Source organism: Taurulus bubalis (genome assembly GCF_910589615.1).
Source record: "Taurulus bubalis genome assembly, chromosome: 21".
NCBI classification, from domain to species: domain Eukaryota; kingdom Metazoa; phylum Chordata; class Actinopteri; order Perciformes; family Cottidae; genus Taurulus; species Taurulus bubalis.
In genome coordinates, this window is record NC_136609.1 from 8,888,946 (window position 1) to 8,913,079 (window position 24,134).

Here is a 24,134-nt window from a genome sequence, read left to right on the forward strand (position 1 = left end):
CTTTTCGAGATACAAGGCCAAAAAGGTTGGGAACCACTGAAACAAATACTTTGTATTGGAGCTAAAACCACAAGTGTGCAGAGAATTTTTTTTTTGCACAGGAAGTAATGTGTGCACAGCAGGTTTCCTCATCCAAACGAGTCTGGCTAACCTAAGAGTTTCATCATTTAACATGAAGTTGAGTTTACTTAACTCCTCAACCTGTGAAAACAGTCAAATCATGTTTTCTGTGTCTCTGGTGGGAGCTCTCTAAAGTCTGAGAAAATAAGGCCGATGAGGTCATCTCAGTTTTGGTTTCAGACCTCTTTTCTTTTTTCTTTTTTTTTTAAAGCAAGCCTGTTACAAAACTGGGAGCAGAGATATGGGCATTTACCAGGAAAGGGAAACCTAACAATAGATGCTATCGAGTTGCATTTTGGGGAAAAAGAGGATCCATAGCATTTGGGGCGTATTAGGGAGTAGACGTTGGAATATATGAGTCTCTGCTGATTCCAATGCTACTCATCCAATTGACATTTTTAGCATGGGCGTGCCCGGTGGGAAAGAAACCACCCATGCCCTGCTAATATGTCTAATTTTGTAATTTTCCGGACCCGTATTCACTTAATGGTTTGCTTTACGAGACCAAAACAGAGGCGTTTAGATGTGAGATGATGGAGCGTACATGGTTACAAGTGGGGTGACAGCACTCGGCCTCGGCTGCAGCGGAAAGGGAGTCGCGTGTCGGGAGTGAGGGTAACAGGAAGCACACGATCCCAACGTGAAGTATGGTTTACATCTAAAATGTGCTGCCACTACTTCCCCAAACATAGACCACACATGACTTCCCTTAAATACACTTGACGGACGACAAGAGGATGTGGTCAGAGGCTGGAGCTTTGACTTTACTTTATGGGCCACTTGGAAGTAAGTTTGCACAGCAAAACTCGAGTTTAGGATTTCAAATGTGGAACGTCTTCTCCACAGGACAGCTCCAGAGACGGTCACAGATGAGTCACGCTTGAAAAGCCGATGCTATCTGAAGAATGCCGAACCCCGCCCATTGCAAATTGTGTTACTGCTTTAAACAAGGAACCCACGCGTTCTCCCACCTTTTGGCATGGTGATCTGACACCCCAGGTCATAGTCCTGGTGTAATCGGGTGTAGGCTACTTCCTGCAGCCTGGCCCTCTCCAGCTCCGACAGGCTTTGGATGGCAACGGGCGCCAGACGCACGCTCCGCCCCGACAAGCTGCTCCAGGTGTAATCACCCTGAGGAGAGGGACAAACGTGAACAGAAAGGTTAGCCTATCAGAACATAAAACGTATGAATATAATTGATGGTGTGCTTTAATGTCACGTGATGACCCTCTCTTTCTCTTACTGCTTTTCATCTTGAAAAATGTCCTTTTTTAGTTTTTTTATGAATCTTCAGTCGCACATTAAGGTTCCATGGACTTGATGCATGTGAAACTGAGTAAACCTTTGCCCTCTGCATTCTTTGAGTAATAAAAAAAGGATTAGAAAAAGAAAAGAAAAAACACAGATTTTTATATGATTCTCATAGATGATGAGAGTAGATTATATTAGATATCATGGAGTACAAACCAACACTTGCAGTCCAAAAAGATACAGAGCCTACGTGAAAATACCACGTGTGTGCAGCTGCAGCACGGTCCTTTTACAACATGAGAAGAACTGGACGTATAAAGTACACAGACGTAGATGGGGAGAGAGAGAGAAGAAGAAAAAAGGAGCAAGTGAGGACATGAAGTGGCCTCGCACTGATGGATTTGCAATATGCTTTCCACACGTAAACGGCGTTGAGAATGCATATGTGGAGGAGCAGAAGGCAGCCTGAGTCACCGCGCTCCTTTTTCATCCTCAGACAGGTTTACGCGGCAGCTTTTGGCTCTAATCCGTGATCAAGGTGGAATTGAATCGAAGTGAATTGTAATGAATTGCTGCAGACCCAGAGAGCGCTTTGGCTTTGATGAACATTTGAGTCATCTGAATCTCTGGTCATGCATTCCTCTGTGTCTACTGAGAGGTCAGGATGAGGGAGAGGTTAAGAAAGAGGGGGACAGACTGCTGCAGTTCATCTAATGCCTTATCCAGACAGAGGGCTTACAAGTGCACTCTAATGTGTCTGTGTTTATATATGTCTTTATTCTCCTCTGCTGCAAGCAGGAGATAAACCATTTTACATTAGTTTATATCTTTTGAAAAAAATTTAATCCGGTGGACTTCTCTGAGACACACTGAAGTCACTTATCCTTTCCTGATTTGGCCTCCATCAACAATGTTTTCTTGAAGTCATTTCTCCCGCTGTCGACCCTCTTGTTATTTGACCCCACTCAGTGCAGCGAAGCAACAGAGCCGTCATTCAGCCGTGGGAAGAAAAACTAAATGTGGACAGAGGCAACCTGGAGAGCCACCTGAGTGTGTCACTAGTCCAGCAAAAAGCAAGTAGCGTATTGCCCCCACCCTCTTTATTTTACACAGAGCATTTCATCCAGCACAGCTGTTTGTGTGTGTGTGTGTGTTTGCAATGCCTTATCGCTGGCCGAGGAAACCCTTTCCCCTGCCGCTTGACCTCACACACAGCTTGAGGGGGCACACACACATGCCTGCACTCACACACGCCGCAAAAGCAAAGACAAACAGTTGGAAAAGTTAAATAAGAGGCCCATCCGCGGTCGGGCTGGTTCTGCCCAGCAGGCCTTCTGAAGGGGATGGATGAGCTTCAGTTCTTGAGTGTCAAACCGATGGAACCCCCTGTGGAACGCTGACAGCCGAGCGAAAGGGGCCGGACTAAATCCTGGTGCCACTGCTGGATTCTGGCCCAAAGCCCGCGTGACCTGCAGGGACGTCCATTCAAATGTACAGAGCGAGACGTTCCAAAAAACCAACACAGTGTTGTCTTTATGCACCACAATTCTGTCTCGTTCCTCTGGTTATTGGCTTGCGTTCTCATTGGCTAACAATGCAGATCCTATGTGTTCAAACTACAGCTGTCGCGCATGTCAATTGTGTCGTTTCACCCATTGAAATCCACATCTATGAGCTTCTTCAGCTTACACAGAGCGGGGTCGCAGGGGCAGCAGGCTTAGGCAGGGTATTCCAAACCCTAAAGCATTTCCGGCCTGGACGAGATATATAATCCCCCCTGCGTGTTCTGGCTCTAATCCGGTGTCTCTTACCGGTTGTACGTGCCCGGAAAACCTCTAAAGGATCTTGAACCACCTCAGCTGGACCCTTTCGATGCAAAGAAGCAGAGTCTCTACTCTGTCTCTACGGATGTCTGAGCTCCTCATCCTATCTCTAAGACTGAGCCCAGCCGGCCTACATAAGAAGCTCATTTCAGCTGCTTGTATCCACGATCTCATTCTCAGTTCATGACCATAGGCGAGGGACGGACCGGTAAGTCAAGAGCTTTGTCTTTGAGGGTCAGGTACAACTCTCCCGCTCTGTTTTTCCCCTCACTCATGAACAAGACCCAAGGTACTTGAACTTCCTCGCTCAGGGCAGTGACCCACTCCCAACCCAGAGGGCACAATCCGGAGAACCAAGGCCTCAGACTTGGAGGTACTGATTCTCATACACAACAAAGGTCCCGGTCTGATGGCGCCAACAGACACACATCATCTGCAAAGATCAGAGCCGTAATCCTGAGATCCCCAAATCGCCCCCAGAAATATATTTCTTAAATTATTTGGATTTTTCCAAAAAGCTTTTTTTTTTGTGTTAAACTGTCCATTTATATATTATAATAAATGATTCATTATTTAAATGTTTTACTTACAGCTTACTCCACACTTGAAATGCTGACTTTTTTTGGCTTCAAAATAGACAAATCTTGAGTCTTAATATGCTGTCTAAAAACATTAGTAGAATGAATATAACTTTCGCACAGGTTGCCATAACCCCCGTGTCCCCATAAAAAATGACTTAACTATTAGAGTGTATTTGAACATATAAACAAAAGAATAAGCCCCCTGTCAAAAGGGAGAGACATAAACTGTTTTAGATTTAAACATGATGTAGAGTGCTTGGAAAGTTACTTGATTTCAGATTTAAATAAACCCCTTTTTCCACATTATCACTCCAAAAAATCGGAGATTTGGGATTTGCTTTGGCCTTCAAGCTTTTCGAGCCGACGGCCAAGTTTTCACCTCGTCAGACATCCGAAGCCTCGACAGCAGCAGACACAAACACAGCAGCTGATTGCCCTGGTGAAAAGTCATCGTGAGTTCACGATTAAATTACAAAAAAAAAAGATTAATTGTAAGAAAACGGCTCACATCCAATAACAGTCATCTAATCAGGAGGTCATTATCTCACTCTGGGGATAATGATAGTCGGCTACTATTATATACCATAAAAAAAAAGCTCCAGCAGCGGAGTTAATGAGCGATAGCGTGTCGTGACCAATCTCCTAATATTATTCTCAAACCCACCGAGGTTAACGAGATCACATGTTACCGCCTGTGGAACATACAACCGAAGCATCCATTATCTGGGACCTCAGTGTGACGCGGACGTTTAGCGAGACGTAGCACTGTTTGAATAGCCTCTATAGAGACAGATCTGCCATGCAGCGACTGTCACAATCCTTTAACTCCTGTTTGTCTCCAAAATATAGTCAGTTGCTATGCCTTTACATAACTGCCATCATTTGTTTGCCGCTGTATTTATTAGAACTGTCGAACCCCCCACAGATGTTGTTTGCTGGCCTGGCTGAGCAGATCTAATCAGATAATCCCAACTTTAACAAATGGTATTTTCGGCCAGTTTGCTTCACTTAATGCAATTTTAGCGCGAGCAGAAATAAACCTCCAATAAATCATGAATATGCTTCGCAGGAAAGTATGCAAAAAGTGATTTAAGCGTGGAGTTCATCACAGCCAAACAGCTCGGTGAGAGTGCATGAGGGTGCTATTAAATGTTTAAATAACCGTTAATATTACCCGTGCATGTTGTGCGCGTGACACGGCATGTGAGGCTTCTATTATGGGATTCAACGCGTTGTGTTGTCGTCGCTGCTTCTGCTTCTGACGGATGTAAAAGTGCAAAGATGCACGTCTTTGCTGACTGGGCTGCTGCAGTTAGATGACTAATGTCCATACAGGGCACTGCAGCATGTGGTTTCTGTTCTATTTCAGACAAAAGGGACAATGGCGCAAAAAGCCACGGGCAAAAGTGAGTCAGTTTCCGAGGCAACGCGTACACAGCAGTATCAAAAGGGCCGGGAAGTGAGAGAAATATTACTATGGTAACGCACCTGGGACACACACACACACACACACACACAAGCAGCGTGAATCAATCTCAATTTAATGTGAAAAGCCTCTTCTAGGTTTTTTCTCGCCGTGCTGATTTGGGAACGTGTTTTCACGTGATTGACCTCTCTGGATCCCCAGAGTCCTTGGTGACTTATTGACAGCGCCACGTGATGATGTCACCGATCATAAAGCCCGCTCAATATTCCATACAGACATACGTATGGCCATTATTGGTCGTGGCATTGACAAAACTGTGTTTGTCCCCCATTTGATGATTCCTGACTTTACAACTGTGTGTGATGGGTTGGAAAGCAAGAGAAAGCAAGCCTCAAATTAATATATGTACACACACACACGCTGCCTTCAAGTGCTGTTAGAAATATCCACTACAGCCACGTAGAAACAATGTAGCAAATCCTCTTTAAATAAAGAAGAATCTGCTATTAAAGCCTTTAATCCACTGGCTTGAGCAGTGCAGGGTGAATCGTGCACTACTCATATGAGTCTTGACCCCTAAAGAAAGCACGTATGACAAACACCAACACTCAAGCTTTTCAATGTGTTCCATGGTAAGCCATGAGTTTTTGATTTATTTTTATGTTATACTCTCCATTGCTGGAGGACCCAAAGTGAGAGACCCATCAATCTGACTTTCTCTCTTCCAGTGCTGCGGATATCAGTTCACCGCTTTTACAAATCGAAATACCTCAACGGCTTCCATATGGATTGCCGCGGAATTTTGCACAAACATTACTTTGGCGATCCCCCTTGACTTTTCATTTCGCGCCGCCAATCGGACAAAGTCAGACATTCGCGAAACAAATCTGCCAGTGGGAGGAAAACACAGGACGGACACGACAGCGTCTCTTGATTTACAGATGTGTGTGTGTGTGTGTGTGTGTGTGTGTGTGTGTGTGTGTGTATGGTCGAAGAGAACACATAGTTAAATCATGCCGGCTGGCCGGCTTTGTGTAAACTACGTGACGTGTGTAGTGATATTCGAGGAAAGGTAGCAGAGGCCCAGGAAGAGGTCCCTTTTGCTGAACGCAGACACTAAAGAAACTTTCCCAAATTCTTCACATCCCATTTTTTGGGGTTTGCTTTCTTTCCCTTTTGCGTTGCAGCTGGCTTTAAATGGCCCTTGAGCAGAGTTGCTGTCCCACAACACTGATCCAGAGGAATGCACTTGTATTTTTTAACACTTTTCTCTTCTTTTTTTTTTTTTTTGTTTTACAGGTTGGCTTCATGCATGCATGTAATAGATTGCTTTCGCTGACCTGGAACCTCCTGAAGGTTCACACCTGCTTGTAATTAGTGACCATCCTCACTTGCCTGTGTGTGTGTGTGTGTGTGTGTGTGTTTGTACATCTGTGTATCTGTATCTGCCACACAGCAACGATTAATAGTCTCCCCCACCTGTTTTGGCTTTTCCCTGACACCGCCTGAGGGGGAAATAATAACCCACGAATTTTATGGATCCCTGTTTTCCACGCGCAGGTAACATTACCTGATGCGAACACAATTCAGCGATATCACGCTCATCATTGGTTGTAAAATGTGAGGCTATCAGCCTCCGGTATTGGGAGCGCATGCCGATGGAGTCGTATGTGAGGAAAATAAGATGCTGTGGTTGTAAATGCAATTATCATACCATCCATTCCAATGCAAAGAAAGGGCTGATTCAGACTGGCTGTGTCTATATGCAGCTATAACACAAACAATGTGTCGGCTAGTGCTGAAATGATTAACATGTGCAGTAAAACACATCAATATCTGTGGTAGTATATTAACTAGATTAAGTCATTTGTAAAGTAAAATGGCAAATGTGTTTCCAGCTTCTAAAATTTGAATATTTGTCTTTGTTTTGTGTCTTATATCATTGTAAATTTGAAATATTAGGGTTTTTAGTATTTTGGATGGCTATACTGATGTATGGTACACACTGTAAAGGATTTAAAGCAAGTATTCACATTATGGTCACATGAATTGCATTTGGTCTGGCCAAGAAATACAATAAAACGCATGAAATCAGAACAGGAAGAATTGCACTTTCAGTCAGTTGTGTCCTTCCCAGCATGCAGCAGGGGCCTGTCTGTCCAGTGTTACCACCTGACAAACAAAAGTAGTGATTATATGATTCAGCGCATCGTGGTGTCAAGTTATCTTGTTTAGCCAAAGCTATGCTTTTATGTTGACTTCCACACTATGTTACACGCTATATTATACAAGTTATTCCAACAATGGGCAGCTTGATTGAGTTAAAATTCACGAGAACTTCCATTTGAACAATCGCATTACATTTGTTGACTTTGGGTTTTGTTATTTTGATTCGCAGTAAACGTATGAACATTAAAATGTTTCTAGCTGTCGGGCGCCACCACGCATTAGTGAGGAAATACAAAATATGTCGGGATCGTCTTTCACTGCACATTGTTTTCTTCGTCTGCCTGTGCATTTAATGAGGGCTTCCTGGCTCGGGCACAATAATGAGCAACTTGGAGTGTGTGCTCCAAATATCCCCCCACCCCCTAATCATTGGCAGGCACATCAAAAGCATCGGGCCAACTTCAAACATTTTAAAGACAGATTAATATGAAGGGCCTGCAGCGGTAATGAAGCCGACCTTGACGACTTGGGAGCTCGCGTAATGGTTACGTAAGCTGCAACGGCGAAGGAAATCAGGTATTGTGTCAACACCACAGTTGATAGTAGAAGTTGAGGTAATGTGTGTGTGTGTGTGGTTGGTATTGTTTCAAAGCAATGTGTAGATGACGGGCTGACCACAGATTACATTTAAAAATCAGCCAACTGTTATTGTCAGAGACATAATACTCCTGTTTGCATACTTTATTCATACAAACCTCAAGTGAGAGGACTGTGTGTGTCTGTGTGTATTCGTGTGTGTGTGTGCAAACTTTTCCCCCCAATTCTGGCCCAAATTGCAAGTGCTATTTCTGTCTGGCAGATAGTTGTCATGACCCTTCATGACCTATTTGTCATGCTGTTTGTCTCTGTGTTGCAAACTCTCCTTTCTACGTTGCGTTGCTCCGCGGTTTCTTCTGCATCCGTGTGAATTGTGGGAAGTGAAACATCACACTTATGTTCCCCCTGAAACAATCCAGCGCCTGCTTCGCAAGAACAAGACGTTTCTCCGTGGAGGACGTCTTGAACAGCACTTTGCATCATGTAGACCTGTGACATATCTCCCATAGTGATGTGCCATAACGCTATAGCGCTGATTCTTCTGGTCACAATGAGGTCAACTTGTTCATCGAGGAAACCCAGGGTGAGGGAGAGGAGAGCACAGCTGTGTTTAACATGCTAGTAATTGGTGCTCAGCCCTACTTTGCATTGCAAACCATTAATTTGCTTACATGGCATGTTGGGAAACCTTCACTTTGCTTGTGATGGACCACAACTCAATGGCTAAGTCCTGTCTATATACTGCTTTATCGCTGGGTTTGGGTTGAATGAATTAGCAATTCATATTATCATTTATAATGCTCCTCTAAGAAAACCACAAGACCTAATTCCATCACAATGTGCTCTGTGTTAGCGTAATAAACGTCATAGAAATAAAGTAACCCTATTGTTCTTACCCCTGGGCTGATATGTCCTCCAGCATTTCGTTGGCCACACACAAATCAAGGCTTATTCAACTGTATACAACTCTATAAGTCCTCGTCTACAGACTATAGCCATCTGAGCTAATGAAGCTGGTTAATCATCGCTAATCCTGTATGGAGAGTAAGGGCACTTTGGGTGATTGCTGCATGTGTGTGCGCCGATCAGGGGGTTAGTGTGGGGATCATGTGCGCTTTCAGCATAAATAAGTGGGAAAAAAATGCGTGGCCTGGTCCACTTGAACCGAGACCAAACTGATTGTGGCCTGATGGCAGCCGTGGAGACGGTCTGAGCAATCAGAGCTCAGCGCCGCGACCTGCATGCATGTGTGTGTGTGTGTGTGTTTATGTGAGTTCCTCCAGGCCTCCCATCTGTGCTCTGGAGTGATTTGAAACTCGAATGAAGGTCACAACTCAGCGGTAGCCTAACCACTGCCAAACAGAACGCAGCGGATGACAAATGCCGGCTTTCAGCCCTCAGAGGTGAGCGTGATTTTAGACATCAGACACTTACAGCTGGGGAAATGGAGGAAGGAAAAAACAAGTGGCAAGATGGCTATAGGTGGGTTTATTCATCTCTTCATCAATACTGATTTCAGCTGGAGGAATTGCAGACTTGTTTGGCCTGAAAAGTGGTGATCTGTGATAGTAATCAGCTCCGGCCAATCGGGGAATAACACCTTGGAAAGATTCATGCTACCCCAGCCTTCAACCCCGTCTACATCCACTCATGCATGTGTCTAATTACTGTAAATGTTAACACAATCATGACCACTGGTTGACACACAGAAGATTATTTTCATCATAAAGCTAAATATATATATATGGATACAGTTGTTATAGATTGGTTGAATTCAGTGTCCCTCCATTAACACAGACTGACAGTCATTACAAATGCAGTGTGTTTGTGTGTGAGCACTTTATCTGTCAATCAGTCCAAATGTCTGCGTGAGTAGCCCCATGAGCATTACTTTCCCATCAAACCTTTTTGCAGTCTGAGCGCTCTACTAAGTCAGCACCGTGAGAAAACGGACACACACACACACAGACACACACAGACACGCACCACACAGATGCACATGCACAGGCTGCAGAAAAAAACACTCCCAGAGAAATATTGTGCCACTCCATAGATCCTGGAATGTTGAAGAGATTGTGAGATCAGAACAAAAGGCCGTAACGCAGCGGGCCTCCGATGTAAAGCGAGAACGCGACTTATGATGCGACTCGGCTTCTCTTGTTCCCCTCAACCGTGAAGAGCAAAATATAAAAAACATTTGCCGTCACGGCCCCCCAGGTTCCCCCCCACACACACAGGGCCACGTACGAAGACACTCATTTAACACAACAAGCATGCGAGAGACCGAGACGACTTTGTGCCGCTACTTCCTGCAGTCCAGACGCACACATGACCACTACGACGCTGGAAGAGGGGGAGGTTGTTGTTTCTATGTTTTTTTTAATTAAGTGTGAGTTCAACGCAACCTAACAACCACAGAATGTTTCCAAATGTCTTCAAAGATGTCCCAAAGCAAAAAATAATAATTTCCAATTCCAAGCAACTTGTGTCACTCATCTGTCATTTCTGAAACAGCTGAAAAAAAAAGTTTTCTCTTGGTAGAGCTTGAAATTTGTCTCTGATTTGTCTCATTATTTCACATATTGTGGCTGTAGACGATTCAGGGCAGTTTCGCAACCACAGAGGGTGCCTCCTCCTCCTCCTTTTCCTCCTCCTCCTCCTCCTCCTCCTCGCCTAATAAGATTTCCTCACTGAAAACGTCCGTGCAAATAAACTCTGCATGTCGGATGAGTTGCTCTTTTCTTCTTCTTTTCTTTCGCCATCTCCCGAAAAGAGCCGTCACTGAGCCATTTCAGAAGCATTCTAGAATTCGAGTCGCAGTCCGAATACATGTAGGTTAGATTAATTACCAAACCCCACAGTAAAGGAGTTTAACTGTTCCTCATTAGCCGATTGTCATCAACACCTTTTACAACAGATCAGAAGTGGGAGTGCGTTGATTTAACACATTTTTTCATGAACGTAAGCGTGTGCAAGATAAGACGTTGATCCTATTAGGGAATAGTAAGTTTATTTTTCACCCCAGTGGCAAGAACATGAGCCGACACAAGTACAGCACATTCCCTTGGTCTCTCTCTCTGTGTGAGCTTCTTCCACCGTATCCATTTAACACAGCGGGATCAGAGCAAAGTCTCCATAAGACTCTTTATTTTCCACATGGGTGCAAGACAACCTCCCCCCCTCCCGAGTTAATCCTGTGCGGTAGTTAAAGAGCGGGGATTAGAACCTGCTGGTCCGCTCCTCAGAATCCGCATGATGTTGACGATGAAGATGACAGAGTCGAGGCAGAGCCGTGGTCGCTTCGTGAGGCACATGGCAGCGTTTACAATGCGATGTTGCCTTTGCGCCTCGCAGACGCACATGTGCGCACGACGAGATCGACCGTGAACACCACACTGGGTCTGTTGTTCATGCTTGCTACTTGGCACCTGTGGCCAAAAGCTTTTGTCACATGTATCACATCTATATGCACATCTGTTTCTTCATGTTTGTGGAGATTGAATAGCTTCGTAGCTTCATAGCTTCGTAGATTCATAGCTTTGTAGCTTCGTAGCTTCGTAGCTTCCCAGCTTCGTAGCTTCCCAGCTTCGTAGCTTCATAGCTTCCCAGCTTCGTAGCTTCGTAGCTTCGTAGCTTCGTAGCTTCATAGCTTCAGAGCTTCCCAGCTTCCTAGCTTCGTAGCTTCCTAGCTTTGGAGCTTCCTAGCTTCGTAGCTTCGTAGCTTCATAGCTTCGTAGCTTCTTGCGATTTGGTGTGTTTTGGTGCACTGGGACGTAAAAGAGAAATTCTTGGATTTTTCTTTCGGAAATAGCTTTAAAAAAAACATCTGAATCTTTCCATAAACCTGACAGTTCTCCGTAAACCACGTGTAAACCATTCACAAATGCCGAAACGCAGCTAACGAGAGAAAACCCTCCGTTCCAGCCGGACGCACAAAGCCATCAGCCTCGTTTCAGGCCAGGAAGTTTTAGCCAAGTGTGACTTCCTGGAGACCCGCGCCACACCCGTCACCGCCCCACAATGCTTTGTCCTCTCCAGGACGGTGGATGTGACACTGCATGTGTGTGTGTGTGTGTGTCCGTGCGTATGCGTGTGTGCATCACGGGTCATAGTCGGGTCAGCTGGTCTATTATTGATTTCCTGGCAGAAAGAGAACGAACGCAGCGCTCTAGTGCCGCCGACCTGCCGAACACAAGCGATCGAAACGTGTGTGTTTGTGTGTGAATGCACGCCAGTAAAGAACACTATAATAAAGTGTTAACAATACAGCAACGACGAGGTGGAGAGCACTTTAAACACCGGCTGATTAACATGGCAAACTACTTATCGCCTTCCCACTGGCACTGCTCCACGAGAGCAATCAAAAGTCAAACAGAGTCCGTTTTTCTCACCGGGTCCTGTTCAGTGTAGGCCTGATTAGTTGGGAGCGTTGGGGAAACTCGATCCACAAGGATCTAATAAGGTCCAGCACTGAAACGCGATGACAGCAGAATCAGTCACAATTTTTGCTCCACGGTTCTTCGCTGACACTTTGACGAGTGGAACCATCCCTCAAAGGAGAGAGCGTCCGTAGCGGTTTAGGCACTGCAAGAAAGTCAATTTACACAAAACATCTCGGTACTTTTCAGGAACTGCTTTTCACTGTTTTCTTAAGCGGTGGACTAGTTATGAAAATAAACCCTAATCCATCAGATATAGCGGGGCTTGTGAAAATATTTTTCGAAAAATATAAATCCATTAGTAAAACTAAAAAAAGTCCCACTTTGAGACAATTCCACTTATAGATGCCAAGTTTCAGTCCACACAGTGAGCTATTTGCAAAGGACACAGATGGTTCTGTTGAAACGTTCCCGCTGTTTTCCACCTGTTCTCAGGAATAAACAAATACTGCCTCGTGATCGCTGCAGCCACTTAGATGAAAACCAGGAACACATTTTTTCAAACTGAAATTAAAACAAAAAAATAAAAAAGACATGCTGGTACTCGGAACATATGCTCCAACGTTGACCTTCACAACTTAATCCGTCCAAATACCACCATACCCCCCTTCAGGGAGAGACGGGAGGAACACAAGACGGCTGCCTGTCTTTCATCGCTTTCACTTCCCTCATGGCAATAGCAATCCTTGTGGATTTCCCATAGATAACGTGTTCCTGTCTTTTTTTTTCCAAATGCAATGCCTCAATGAAAATATGCATGACAAAAATAGTTGTTTCACTGCTCTCTGCCACTTCATGAAAGGAAAAGATAGCCTCAATTTCAACAAGCCTGCGTTTATCTATCCCCATCGAGCCAAGCACTGATGTAAATGATGAATAAAGCCACCTGTGCTGGTGTCATGAAAGCCAATTTCAACTCCCATTGAGAAAATGGTCAGGACAGAGGGTTGAGGAAAAGAAGTTCAAATAGTTTGTGCACCACGAATAAATGTGTGTGTATGTGCGCCCGTGTGTGTTTTTGCGCGTGCGCTGCCACAACAAACTTGTTGATCCTCACATTCCAGTGGCAGCCTTGAGAGCAGCTAATCCAGTCTTAGTCAAAGGCCCCCTTGAACCCGTGTCACACTCCGTCCGCACACACACACACACATGCCTGCAAAGTTAAATGCATGGGCACACACATTAAAAACGGGTTTGTCCTGTGTGCAAATATGTGCATGGCCGGCACATGAGCGCACGTACCTGCTGGGAGCATAAACAGTGTCTCCAGTGAACCAGCTCTGTGTGTGTGTGTGTCACAGAGAAGCAGTGTTATTCCTGGCTTCATCTGTGTTATTCCTTGTCTGACTTGGGATATTTCCTTCATCCAGGCTCTCTGAGATGTAACCGGACTGGAAATCTGTTCTCCACCTTCCCTTGTTGTCTGTCCATCAGTTCGGTCCGCGCTCACCTGTGCTGAGCTTGATTCCATCGGTGCCTCCGGGGAAAAAACGCGGCCGCTATCGGCTAATCTCCGAGAGGCGGCGATCGTCGTCGCAACACTGACCGAGAATGGGGCCGTTTACTTTAAAGCCGCGTGCTAATTTTAACTTGGAGGCTACTCGTTCACACCGGCTTGTTGTAATAACTTGACGAGGTGCCGTGAAACCCTTGAAAGTGCACTCTGTTCTGGCCGGTCAGCATCGCCTGCATTCTAGTCGACTCCACCGCACGGGTACGCAGGCGTGGCCTTATCGTAGAAGTCTTCTGTGGAAACCGTACAGTCGGCGTAAACAGGAGTAGGAAGTGAGCTTTTAGACAAAAGTTGGGACAAACGTATGACTAGCGTTCCAAATGGAAAGTTATTACGGTGTATTTTCAACCAATTCCATCCAATTAAATTCAAAAATTAATCTGGGGGGGATTTGCTCGTCAGGAATAAAACAAACACTTCGCAGGCGCCATTGCTGGAGCGTTTCACTAATCACGGGAGCCAAGCTTCTCCTTTTGGTCACAGGACCTGTTCTTGGCCTTTTCTTTCCGTGTTGTTGATGTGGTTTCCTCTAATTCCGTCAGCCAAAATCGCTCCTCTGTTGCTGCGGCGGCGACGGCGGTGGAGACTACATCCACACAAAAAAAAAAAAACTGTCCACCCAAGGAGAAGCGGAGCAGTGTCGAAGCGTGTCGTCCAGAAAAAGTGCGCGCATGCTTCAGTTTGCTTGCACTTCTTTCCAAAGCACAAGCATGTTTTTTTTTGTCTTTTTCTGGAATCGTGCAGAAACCAGTCTGCAAGCATCACTGGTCCTTTTAAGGCTGCTACGAGAAGCAGCCACACGGCTCTTGATGTGCAGTGCCGCGAGGTGTATATCCTGCTGAGCTTTTAACAGCTTTGGCTGGTTTGGGAGTAGCTGTGTCGTTGAGGTCAACCCCTGAGAACAGCAGCTGGCTGAGGTGTTGAAAAACGAAGAGCAAAGGTTTCTCCACCGGACGGCACAATCTTATTCTCACTATTTAGCATCTAGTTCTGCTTGCATGACTCACGACGCACCCATGTGTGTGTGTGTGTGTGTGTGTGTGTGTGTGTGTGTGTGTGTGTGTGAAGTAATGGATAACAAAACCTTTAATATGGTATGGCTTCATTAGTTCCGTCATGATCCCAGTTCAGTGCACCGTTTTGCAGAAAATCGGGAGGAACATGTTCCTCAAATTCCCAAACTATGATGTCACACTTCACACGGTTGACATCATGCCCTCACGGCTTTCAGTCGGGAAACACATCTAACCTTTTCTTGAACCGACTGGCCGACTCCAATAAAAGAAACACTCCTTGAAGCGTCACATATTTGGTTCAGGCCCGGAGAAAGACGCCCGCCTCTGGTACCCCGTCTCCCTTCTGCAAGAGGGCGGATCAGATCTTGCCAGAACTTTCTCCCCTGCGCTTCCTCCGCTGCGCTCTCCGCTCAGCCCTCGGCCATCTCCATAAAAAGACAAGTCACAGGGAGGGCGGACTTTCACTCTTTCGCTGTTGATAATAAAACAAGTGCCTTCCCCCGACAGTGTCTAGAAAGAAGAAGAAGAGAAAAACTAAACAAGGGCAGGGCGGTGTTGTCATGACGAGCCAGAAGTGACGGCTGTGGAACGCGGTATTCGACTTTCCGCCCACGTGCAAGAACCCGGGGGCACGGATCCTTGAGGAAAGTGCCACACAGAGAACATGCCGGGCGCGATAAGGGGTCGACGATCCCTACGAACGTCATGAAAGGACGGAGCAGAAGACAGCGGATCTTAAAAAGAGACGCCCCCCCCTCCCCCTCCCCCTCATATTGGACCTCTGGATTGAAACCATACCGTATCTGCGTGCATTCCTCGTAACTGTACTCCTGCGAACAAAACATCCACTCCTGCTAAGTTCTCCCTCTGGGTCAGGGTGTGCTTAGGAAAGCTTGTGGTCAATGTAAATAAACTCGCTGTGCTGATGACTAAGACGCCGCATGGATGGTTGATGCCATCCGCCCACACACACACACACACATGCATGAGCACAGCTGTTCATTACAGACGCCAGAGCATCGAGCAAAGGCATGCAATACACTTGTCTTTTGGATAAATCAATGATTTATTCATTCATCCATTCTGCAAAAAAAGAAAGAAAAAAAAGGCCCTTTTCGATTTTCCGTGAGACTAAAAGCTTTGTGGGTCGTGTTTGTGCTGGGAGTGGCAGGGGAGCAAAACAAACACACCTACTTTCACAGAACAAGGTCACACATCGGCAGGTAAGGAAAGGCCAAGCGCCTCGGAAAATGTTTGCTCTCCTCAGTGTGGAGAGGGAGAGACAGGAGAATTAGGAGCTAGTGGAAACAATGGAAGGCAAACGGCAAAAGTGGAGAACAATTGGAGACAAAAGACGGGGGGGAGGGGCAGTGATGAGAGACGGAGATGATATAAACAATAGGTGAAGAGGGGATCAATAATTCCTTTGTGTTGCTCTCTGCATAATGTAGCCCTGGATCCACAAACGAGTCCTTCATTCGAATGATGGCTTGCTATATACGCGGCGTACAAGTTGCTCTTGTTTGCACATAACAAGGTAGCACCTCAAGACAGACCGTCATTATTTGACTGTTGGCAAGAAGCCACGGCGCCGGCTGGCTCGCCTCCAGGATTAGCTCACCGCTATCAAACCCCCGCGTGCTAAGACTTCCTCGTTCACTCGTCTCTCAGTCGTCATCGTGTGACAGACGTCGACATACAACCGTTGTTCTCACGGTACGGACTTATAAAGGTATTATTCACGAGTGTCCTGCTCCAAAGCATCCACAAGAGACTAAGACTGATTGGTGGAGGATCAAGTTTGGCATTTCTGTGTCTGCAGATGCTCATTCCTTAACCGACGGCTGCGTGGATATATTCCTCATTTTCTGTCTAAATAACTGTTATATTAGGAGTGATTTGCTCCTCTTTTCATCGCCTTTGCGTGCAATGAATCTTGCTTACGTTGACTAAAAAGACGGCCCGTATATCACTCTCATAATCCTCCTAATACTGGGAAACAAAGTCCTCCTGACATAGAAACCGAGCGATCAATCCCGACTGATACATGTTACAACGCGATGGTGTTCCATTAGTTCGCCGATCTGACGCCAAACACGTCACTAACAAGTGGAACAAAAGCACGAAGAGGGGTAAGGGGATTAAACGCTAACGCATTTGGCAACAACTGCTCCGTCTCGCTGTCTTCTCCGTCCCTGTGTGCCTCCAGGCTGGGAACCTAGAATCTGAAACCCATGAAGCATAATATAATAAGCATAACCCCTCCAATAACGCGGAAGTCGCATTTTTAGCTGCATTCTTGTACCGAAATCCAACGAAGTCGTGAGGATTGATGAGGCGGCGAGGTCGGAGGTCGGCTAGTATTCCTGATGCTCTGTCAGGACATTACTCTCGTGCCTTTACCTGCGGCTTTTTGTGTCATAAATTGCTGGTTTAAGGTTTCCCGAGGGGAATACGTCATGTATTCAAATCAATAGATGCCGTCTGAATGGATTTCTCAACTCATAACGCCTCCAGGAAGTACACTACCAACCGTGACTTCTTTGCAAGAGGAAGAGCTTGTTGCTGCTTACTAATAAAATAGAGCAACGACAGGAACTTTGCAGACGACTACATCACCACACAACAATGAGCAATAAATCAGCAACGATTTAGGTAATTGATAAGCCTGTTTCTCTCATTTTTCTAGCAATGCCCGGCTGCAGGTGACAGTGAAGCCGGATGCGAGTCTGTCCGCGGTGGAGTCTTGAGCTAACGGTGTTCTATGGATCCTGCATGAGCACTAATGACCGGCGTTTAGAGTAACTATATAAAAAGAGGCAATCCTCTCGCTGACTTTTTTACTTGTAAGTCAAAGAGTGGCATCATTATTAAACAAATGAGAGCCCAGATACATCGGGAGGTTCACACTAGACGTGCATCGAGAACAAGTTGGCTGAAGCCCCGTCAGCCTGCCTTGGATTCCTTTGAAACAGCATTTCCATGAGCCATGTGGCGACAGCGTTCACACCACAGTCACTCTGCGAAGCACCAACCCAGAACCACAACACGCTGCCCAGCCGAGCCAAAGACAATCGTATTGTTTTCCCAATCAGTGCTCGCAGCTTTATGAGGGCTTCCAGCCACAGGAGCATTGCAGACTCAGGATTCCTCACCAACCCGGAGGAGGAGGGGAAGAGATGGAAACAGAAGGGAAACACACAAATATAAGAAATACGAGCATGTGTGGATGATTAAATCTGCGTCCACGAGACAAACCAATCCGATTCCCACATTGGAATGAACCTGTTCAAGCAATCTGCCAAATAAAAAACAATGCTGAGGGTTTCGTTTTGAAGGTGCGGTTCTCATCGGTCCTTGACCCACATGTGCGTGTTTTGCCCTGATGTGGCCGCACCGAGCTCTGAGGTGTAGAGTGTCGGAACACAACACGTGACGTCTTACGAAAGGCTTCTGTGTCTTCACAGAGCTGATCTCAGAGCAGCGGGCTCGCCACTCTCTTCAAACCAGGAAACATGTGTGGTCTTGTGTGGCCCGCGTTGTGTGCGCGCTCCATACATCACATGTGACCGAAAGCGTTCCATCACAGGAGGCTTGCTCTGCTTCACAGTCACTGACATTTGACAGGGAAAGACGTTTAATTAGATACAACTTCAAAAGTTGCAAGTGTTTATGTGTCCAAAAAATGCACCAATGTGTGATGTAGTACAGAAAAGAAGAAGAAGAAGAATTCTGCACAATGTCAGTTACGCATGCTTTTAAATTCCACATGCAAGAAAAAAAGGCATCTTCATGCAGGATATAAACAGCTGCTGCCACAATCACGCGCCACACGCACACTTTGGACTTGCACGCGCGTGCGGCTCTCCCAGACAACAGAAGATGTAAAGCTTATCAGCACGCGTCCGAGTCTTTCCAATGCATGTATGGCCAATAAACGGAGTACTTACGAGATAGGAATTTTGCCTGTCGAAGAACACGGAGTCTCCCATGGTCCCGAATAAGTATCCACATATAGTAAACACCCCAAAGTGTAGATGCAGCAAATGAAATCCCGTTAGAAAATAAGTTCTCCGTTCACCCTCCAAAAAAAAGAAAGTGTGCGCGCGTCGGAGCGGAGAAAACAATAGTCTCCACGGATCCCTCGCGTCTTCTCTTCTCTTCTACGTGCACAGACAGACACCTTGGACTTCCTTTCCACTGCAGGTCGCCGCAGCTTTCTACGAGGTGATGACTTTGCGCCAGTCAGAAGCGCGTGTCAGAAAGCCGCCCGTGCCAGGAAGGACACCATAGTGCGTAATGCGTAACGGGTCCATACTGCGCGCTCCGTGCACTCTGTGCGGGGACAGATGCTGAGGCGAGCCAGTAGAGGCAGAGAGAGCGCTGTCGACAGTGTGAGTCCGGGCTTCCGGTTGAGGTTTTCAAAATAAAACGAGCTTTCGGTCAGGGTTGTATTTTTCTTCCACAAATATGAGAAAGTAGGATGGAAACTGCGCATTTATGTTAGTTTTTTTAATTGTATTGTCTTGAAAAATGATATTAGGGTTAGGGTTAAATTATATTATGTTGACATGATGGACAACAATAACATACAGTAATATATATATATATATATATATATATATATATATATATATATATATATATATATATATATATATATATATATAATACATATTTATTTGGAGTTTTGAGTAAAAAAGTATGCTTGCTATATATTCTACATCAGTGGTTCTCAAATGGGGGTATACCCCTGGGGGTACTTGAGATTTTAAATATATATATATTTAAAATTAGCATCAAGTTAAAAATAGTTATTTCATAAATAGTCAATACTATATGTGTAAGTTATTAAACTGAATTGTGTATATTCTATATTAAATCAGACACTGACCAAAAATGCTTTGGACAGTATTAGCCATGACACATCTTATACTTCTTTACATCCAGGAACCTGTTTGTTTTTTGTTTAGCATGTTAGCTACACAGATATAAGCGTTCGCTATGTGACACAGACATCCTGAGAGGCACAGGGAGCACCAAAGAAGGAGGAAGAAGCTTTTGATTATCAACAGAAGTGCTGCTCAAATGTTTTCAGTGGCCCTCAAATGAAGCTCCACAGTTGATAAGCTTTTACTCTGGAAACTCCATATAGGGATAGCATACTATTTGGATAGTTTATAGTAAAGAGCTGTAACTGTTGTTGCTGTAGGTGAGGAGGAAACAGAGTGGAGAGTTACATATATATACAGTATCTAAACATATGTTATTCTGCAAGTCATAACTGAAATAAATGAATGACAAAATAATGAATTACCTCTCCTTTTATTCTGGACAATGTCATGTGGAATTTTAAATTCATCAAAACAAAGATTGAGTATAACAATCTAATATTGCCATATGATTTATGGGGGGTTCGAGTCTTTTTTGCACTCCAGAAATATCCAGAAATGCATCATGCTCAAGCTGAAAACAAACCCATTTATCTTGTGGAAAGTTGATATTTTGAAGATACAAGGTTTCTGCCAGCTGTGACAAATAGTCTTCTCTATATAGGCCTAATTACTGCAGCAAATAAATCACAGAGGAGGGAATTTTCTGGACGAACCGCCGAATTGTGATCGCTTGCTTCAATTGTAAAAAAAAAAAAAAAGAAATCTTTTATTTATTAGCATTCCCCATTTTGAAAAAAGCTCTTAAGAGTGTGGGGGGGGGTTGTGTAACAAGTAATGTGGAACCAGCGTTGGGCAATCTGCGTCTCGCATCCAAGCTCATAAAAAAAACAACATACAAATCAAACGAGCACAGTGGCCGAGGAATATGAGCTGACCTCACACACACACACACACACACACACACACACACACACACACACAAACAAACACACACATGTGAGAGTTAATGAAAAGCATTTGCTTTGCTCTGCAGGAGTGGGCACAAGCTGACCACATTCTTGTCTTTATTTAATAAACAGTAAACGTGTGACTGAGTTGAGAGAGAGAGAGACGGTGAGTTCCTCCCTGCTGATCAGATCAGGCCTTCGCCATTCAAAGAATGCAAAGACGTCAAGAGGACCACTTGGAGAGAACAGATAAACCGCGGCGGTCAGGTGGCGCAGTGTAAGTGTGCGTCTCACACGGGCGTCATCGCAGCCCTGCATGGTTACAGGAAACCTCTTCTGAACATCTATTAGATAGAGCGGCTGCTTATCAGATCATGAGGGTTGACGTTGGCCAAAAACCCCCAAACACAGAAGACAGAACTGTTATTTAAGCAGCTGTGTGTGTGTGAACCTGAGAGTCAGAGTCCAAAAACCCATCAGGCAAGTTTGCAGATCCGCTTCGTTGGATTTACACGTCAATAATCCAATAATCACGGCCGTTTTATATTCCATCTAGATTTGAGCCCAGTGTAAATATCTTTGACAAAAGAATCCCAACCCAAGATCCACTTAATAACATATTTCTTATGTTTTCCAGCTGATTGTGTCGTCTTCATCAGATGGGGTTGTTATAGAAATGATTCTGTTCATAATCACGCTCAGTGGCGGTGAGGATTTTATCCATGTACAGCGATCTTTTCTGACTCAAAATGATATATATTCATACAATAAATATATGTTATTATACATTATTATAGCCACATATATAATTATATGTGGCTATAATAATGTTTTCTGTATTCATTTCTCATGCAGATTAACATCTAACTATCTCTACGTGTGTATCTATCTATCTATCTATATATATATATATATGTATATATATATATATATATATATATATATATATATACATATATATATATATATATATATATATATACATATATATATATATATATATATATATATATATATATATGAGCTGCATCCCATTGGCTGTATAGGACTGGTTGTCACATGCCTTTTGAGCGGTTGATCACTGTAACTGTGGCCATTATAAGCCGTTTCCACTGTACTCCTGTGACTCTTCATGTATTCGCAGCGCTCAGCGTTGATGAAGATGACGTTATACGGTAAAAAAAAAGCTACTAAGTGGACCAGAAGACCTTTAGAAATAGCAAAATGACAAAATTGGCCAATACAGTCATTTGAAGTGTCTTGTCAGTGCTGAACAAACCACATCCTTTGGGATGATGTGCAGAGAACATATAGAAGAGGGAAGAAAGAAAGAAAGACCTCAAGACAAACGTTTCCCCCCTTCAATACACTGGAGTTCAGTCGTGAGGCTATAGAAGCTGTGTTTTATGGACCTGTAGGAGGAGCCAATTGTCTCCTAAAATGGAGTTTCAATTGTCCCAGTATGACCATGGCTCACACACACACTGAGCCTGTGGGAGAGGGAGGGAAAGCTGGAGGAGAGGGAGGACAAGAAGAAGTAGAGAAGGGAGGAAAGTAGGAACATGGTGGTTTGTTTTTTTACGCTGCATGTTTTATGAAGGCCACGTCTGCCATGTCCCTTCAGCTGGCCATCACTTCTCATGTCATCTTGAATTTGTTAAAAAATAAACGACGCTCAAAACGAGGCCCCTTGTGTCATCGTATATCAATTTCAAAGCACACTCGGGGATTTTCCCGCTGTTGAATTTGGCTCGGCCCTTTTTTTTTTTGCGTGGATGTATCGCGTCCCCCGCTATTGAGTGTCGATGTGGAAGAGGAGCCGCTTGGAGTTCAGGCAGGTTGAGATTCACCTCGCTCCCAGAGGCTTCTGGGTAAAAACCACGAGCAGATGGGGTCAGGAATCAGGTCTCAATATCATCAGCCGGGACGGTTATTCTCAATATACATCGTCGACATCGTTCACCTTCTGTATATTTTGACATCACGTGATCGCGTATAATCGATACAACAACAAATAAAGTGATGACGTTTATCACAGTGAACTCGCTACGTCCCCAAGCTTCGAGAATTAAATATGAAAATGTGTTGCCGTGCATGTTTGGGCCTTCTGTCTGGTCTCTGCAGTAATCATGACTCCATTTTCCGGCCTGATGTTATGTTTTTTGAGCACTCTCAAGAGTTTTCTTGTGAGTGAGGTATGTAATATGTGATCGTAATCAGACACAGCTGAAAAAAACAATGACAATCGCACAGCTGATTAAAACATATTTTTTTTAAGGGCAAAAGAGCATAACTGGGGATTGATTTCCTTCCTTTCAGCTCGCAGGTCTCTGCGTTTGTATCTGCCGTTCTTTCATCCGATGAACTTTGACCCCGATTTCACAACGCAGCCCCGGAGAATGGGGTGTAAGAGAAAGAAAATGAGAGAAAGGGGAGAGGGGGTGTGGGGGGGTGGAGGAATGGTTAAAAACTGGGCACACATAAACGAATTTACAGCAGGAGCTGCACAAAGCAGCTCTGGGGGATGACCTCAGAACTGGGGAATGTGAGTGTGTGTGAGTGTGTGTGAGTAAAAAAAAAAAAAAAGACAGAGAGAGAGAGAGAAAGACGGTGCTTCACTCCTTCACTTGGGAGGTAAATACAGAAGACACACACGCGCAAACAAATATATTAAGGAATTATGTCTTGTCAAGGGTCTTGGACCACAGCCTCCCTCCAGAGACGGCCGTCGTGCAGCGGGGGGAAATGTTTTTTTAGAGGAACTGATCACTCAACATCCACCAAACACACACACACACACACACACGCAACGTGACGACAGTGTGGGTCTGGATTCAATCTGGACGCTTCTATCAACAGGCCAACCCAGTTGTCCTGAATCTCCATACTCAGTCCTGAGGGCCAATCGACAGTGAGGAGGAGGAAGGGGGGGGGGGGGGGGGGGGGGGATGTGTAAGTCAAGAATTCTGGGTACTAGCAGTGTTGCTATATGGCTTTCGTCTTCCATTAGACCGCGCTCAAGGCGGCAGGCGGGTCAAGACTGCTCTTCAGTGGAAAATGCTTGGCCCTGACCTGAGGCGTACTACATTGAGAAAATATAGAGACATATTGTTACGCTGTTGAAAGTATCAAAGTAGGGAGATGCACTTTGGATGGAAACCACTTTCTCAGAAAAAGGTTTTCATTTGAAGAAAAATGTTGCAGATGACCTCTCCGTGAAACACAAAGTTTTGACTTTACTCCCCGACATGCTTTTGGATTTGAATCATTCCGTGTGTGTCGGCGATAATGATTCGCGACGTCGTCGGGTATCATGTGGAGTCGCAGCATCTTGACGCCGCTGTATGGAATCAACAA

General features: G+C 44.8%; 1 protein-coding gene across 1 annotated transcript in view; it reads right to left on the reverse strand.

Annotated features, from left to right (window-relative positions):
* LOC306752774 (rho GTPase-activating protein 6-like) overlaps positions 1 to 24,134 on the reverse strand; it is a gene marked incomplete at both ends in the record, with an annotated part of 50,736 nt that overhangs the window by 10,100 nt on the left and 16,502 nt on the right. Inside the window, one exon of the mRNA XM_079236579.1 lies at positions 1,092 to 1,251. Within this exon, the coding sequence (XP_079092705.1) occupies positions 1,092 to 1,251 (160 nt within the window). The remainder of the gene's footprint in view (positions 1 to 1,091; positions 1,252 to 24,134) is intronic.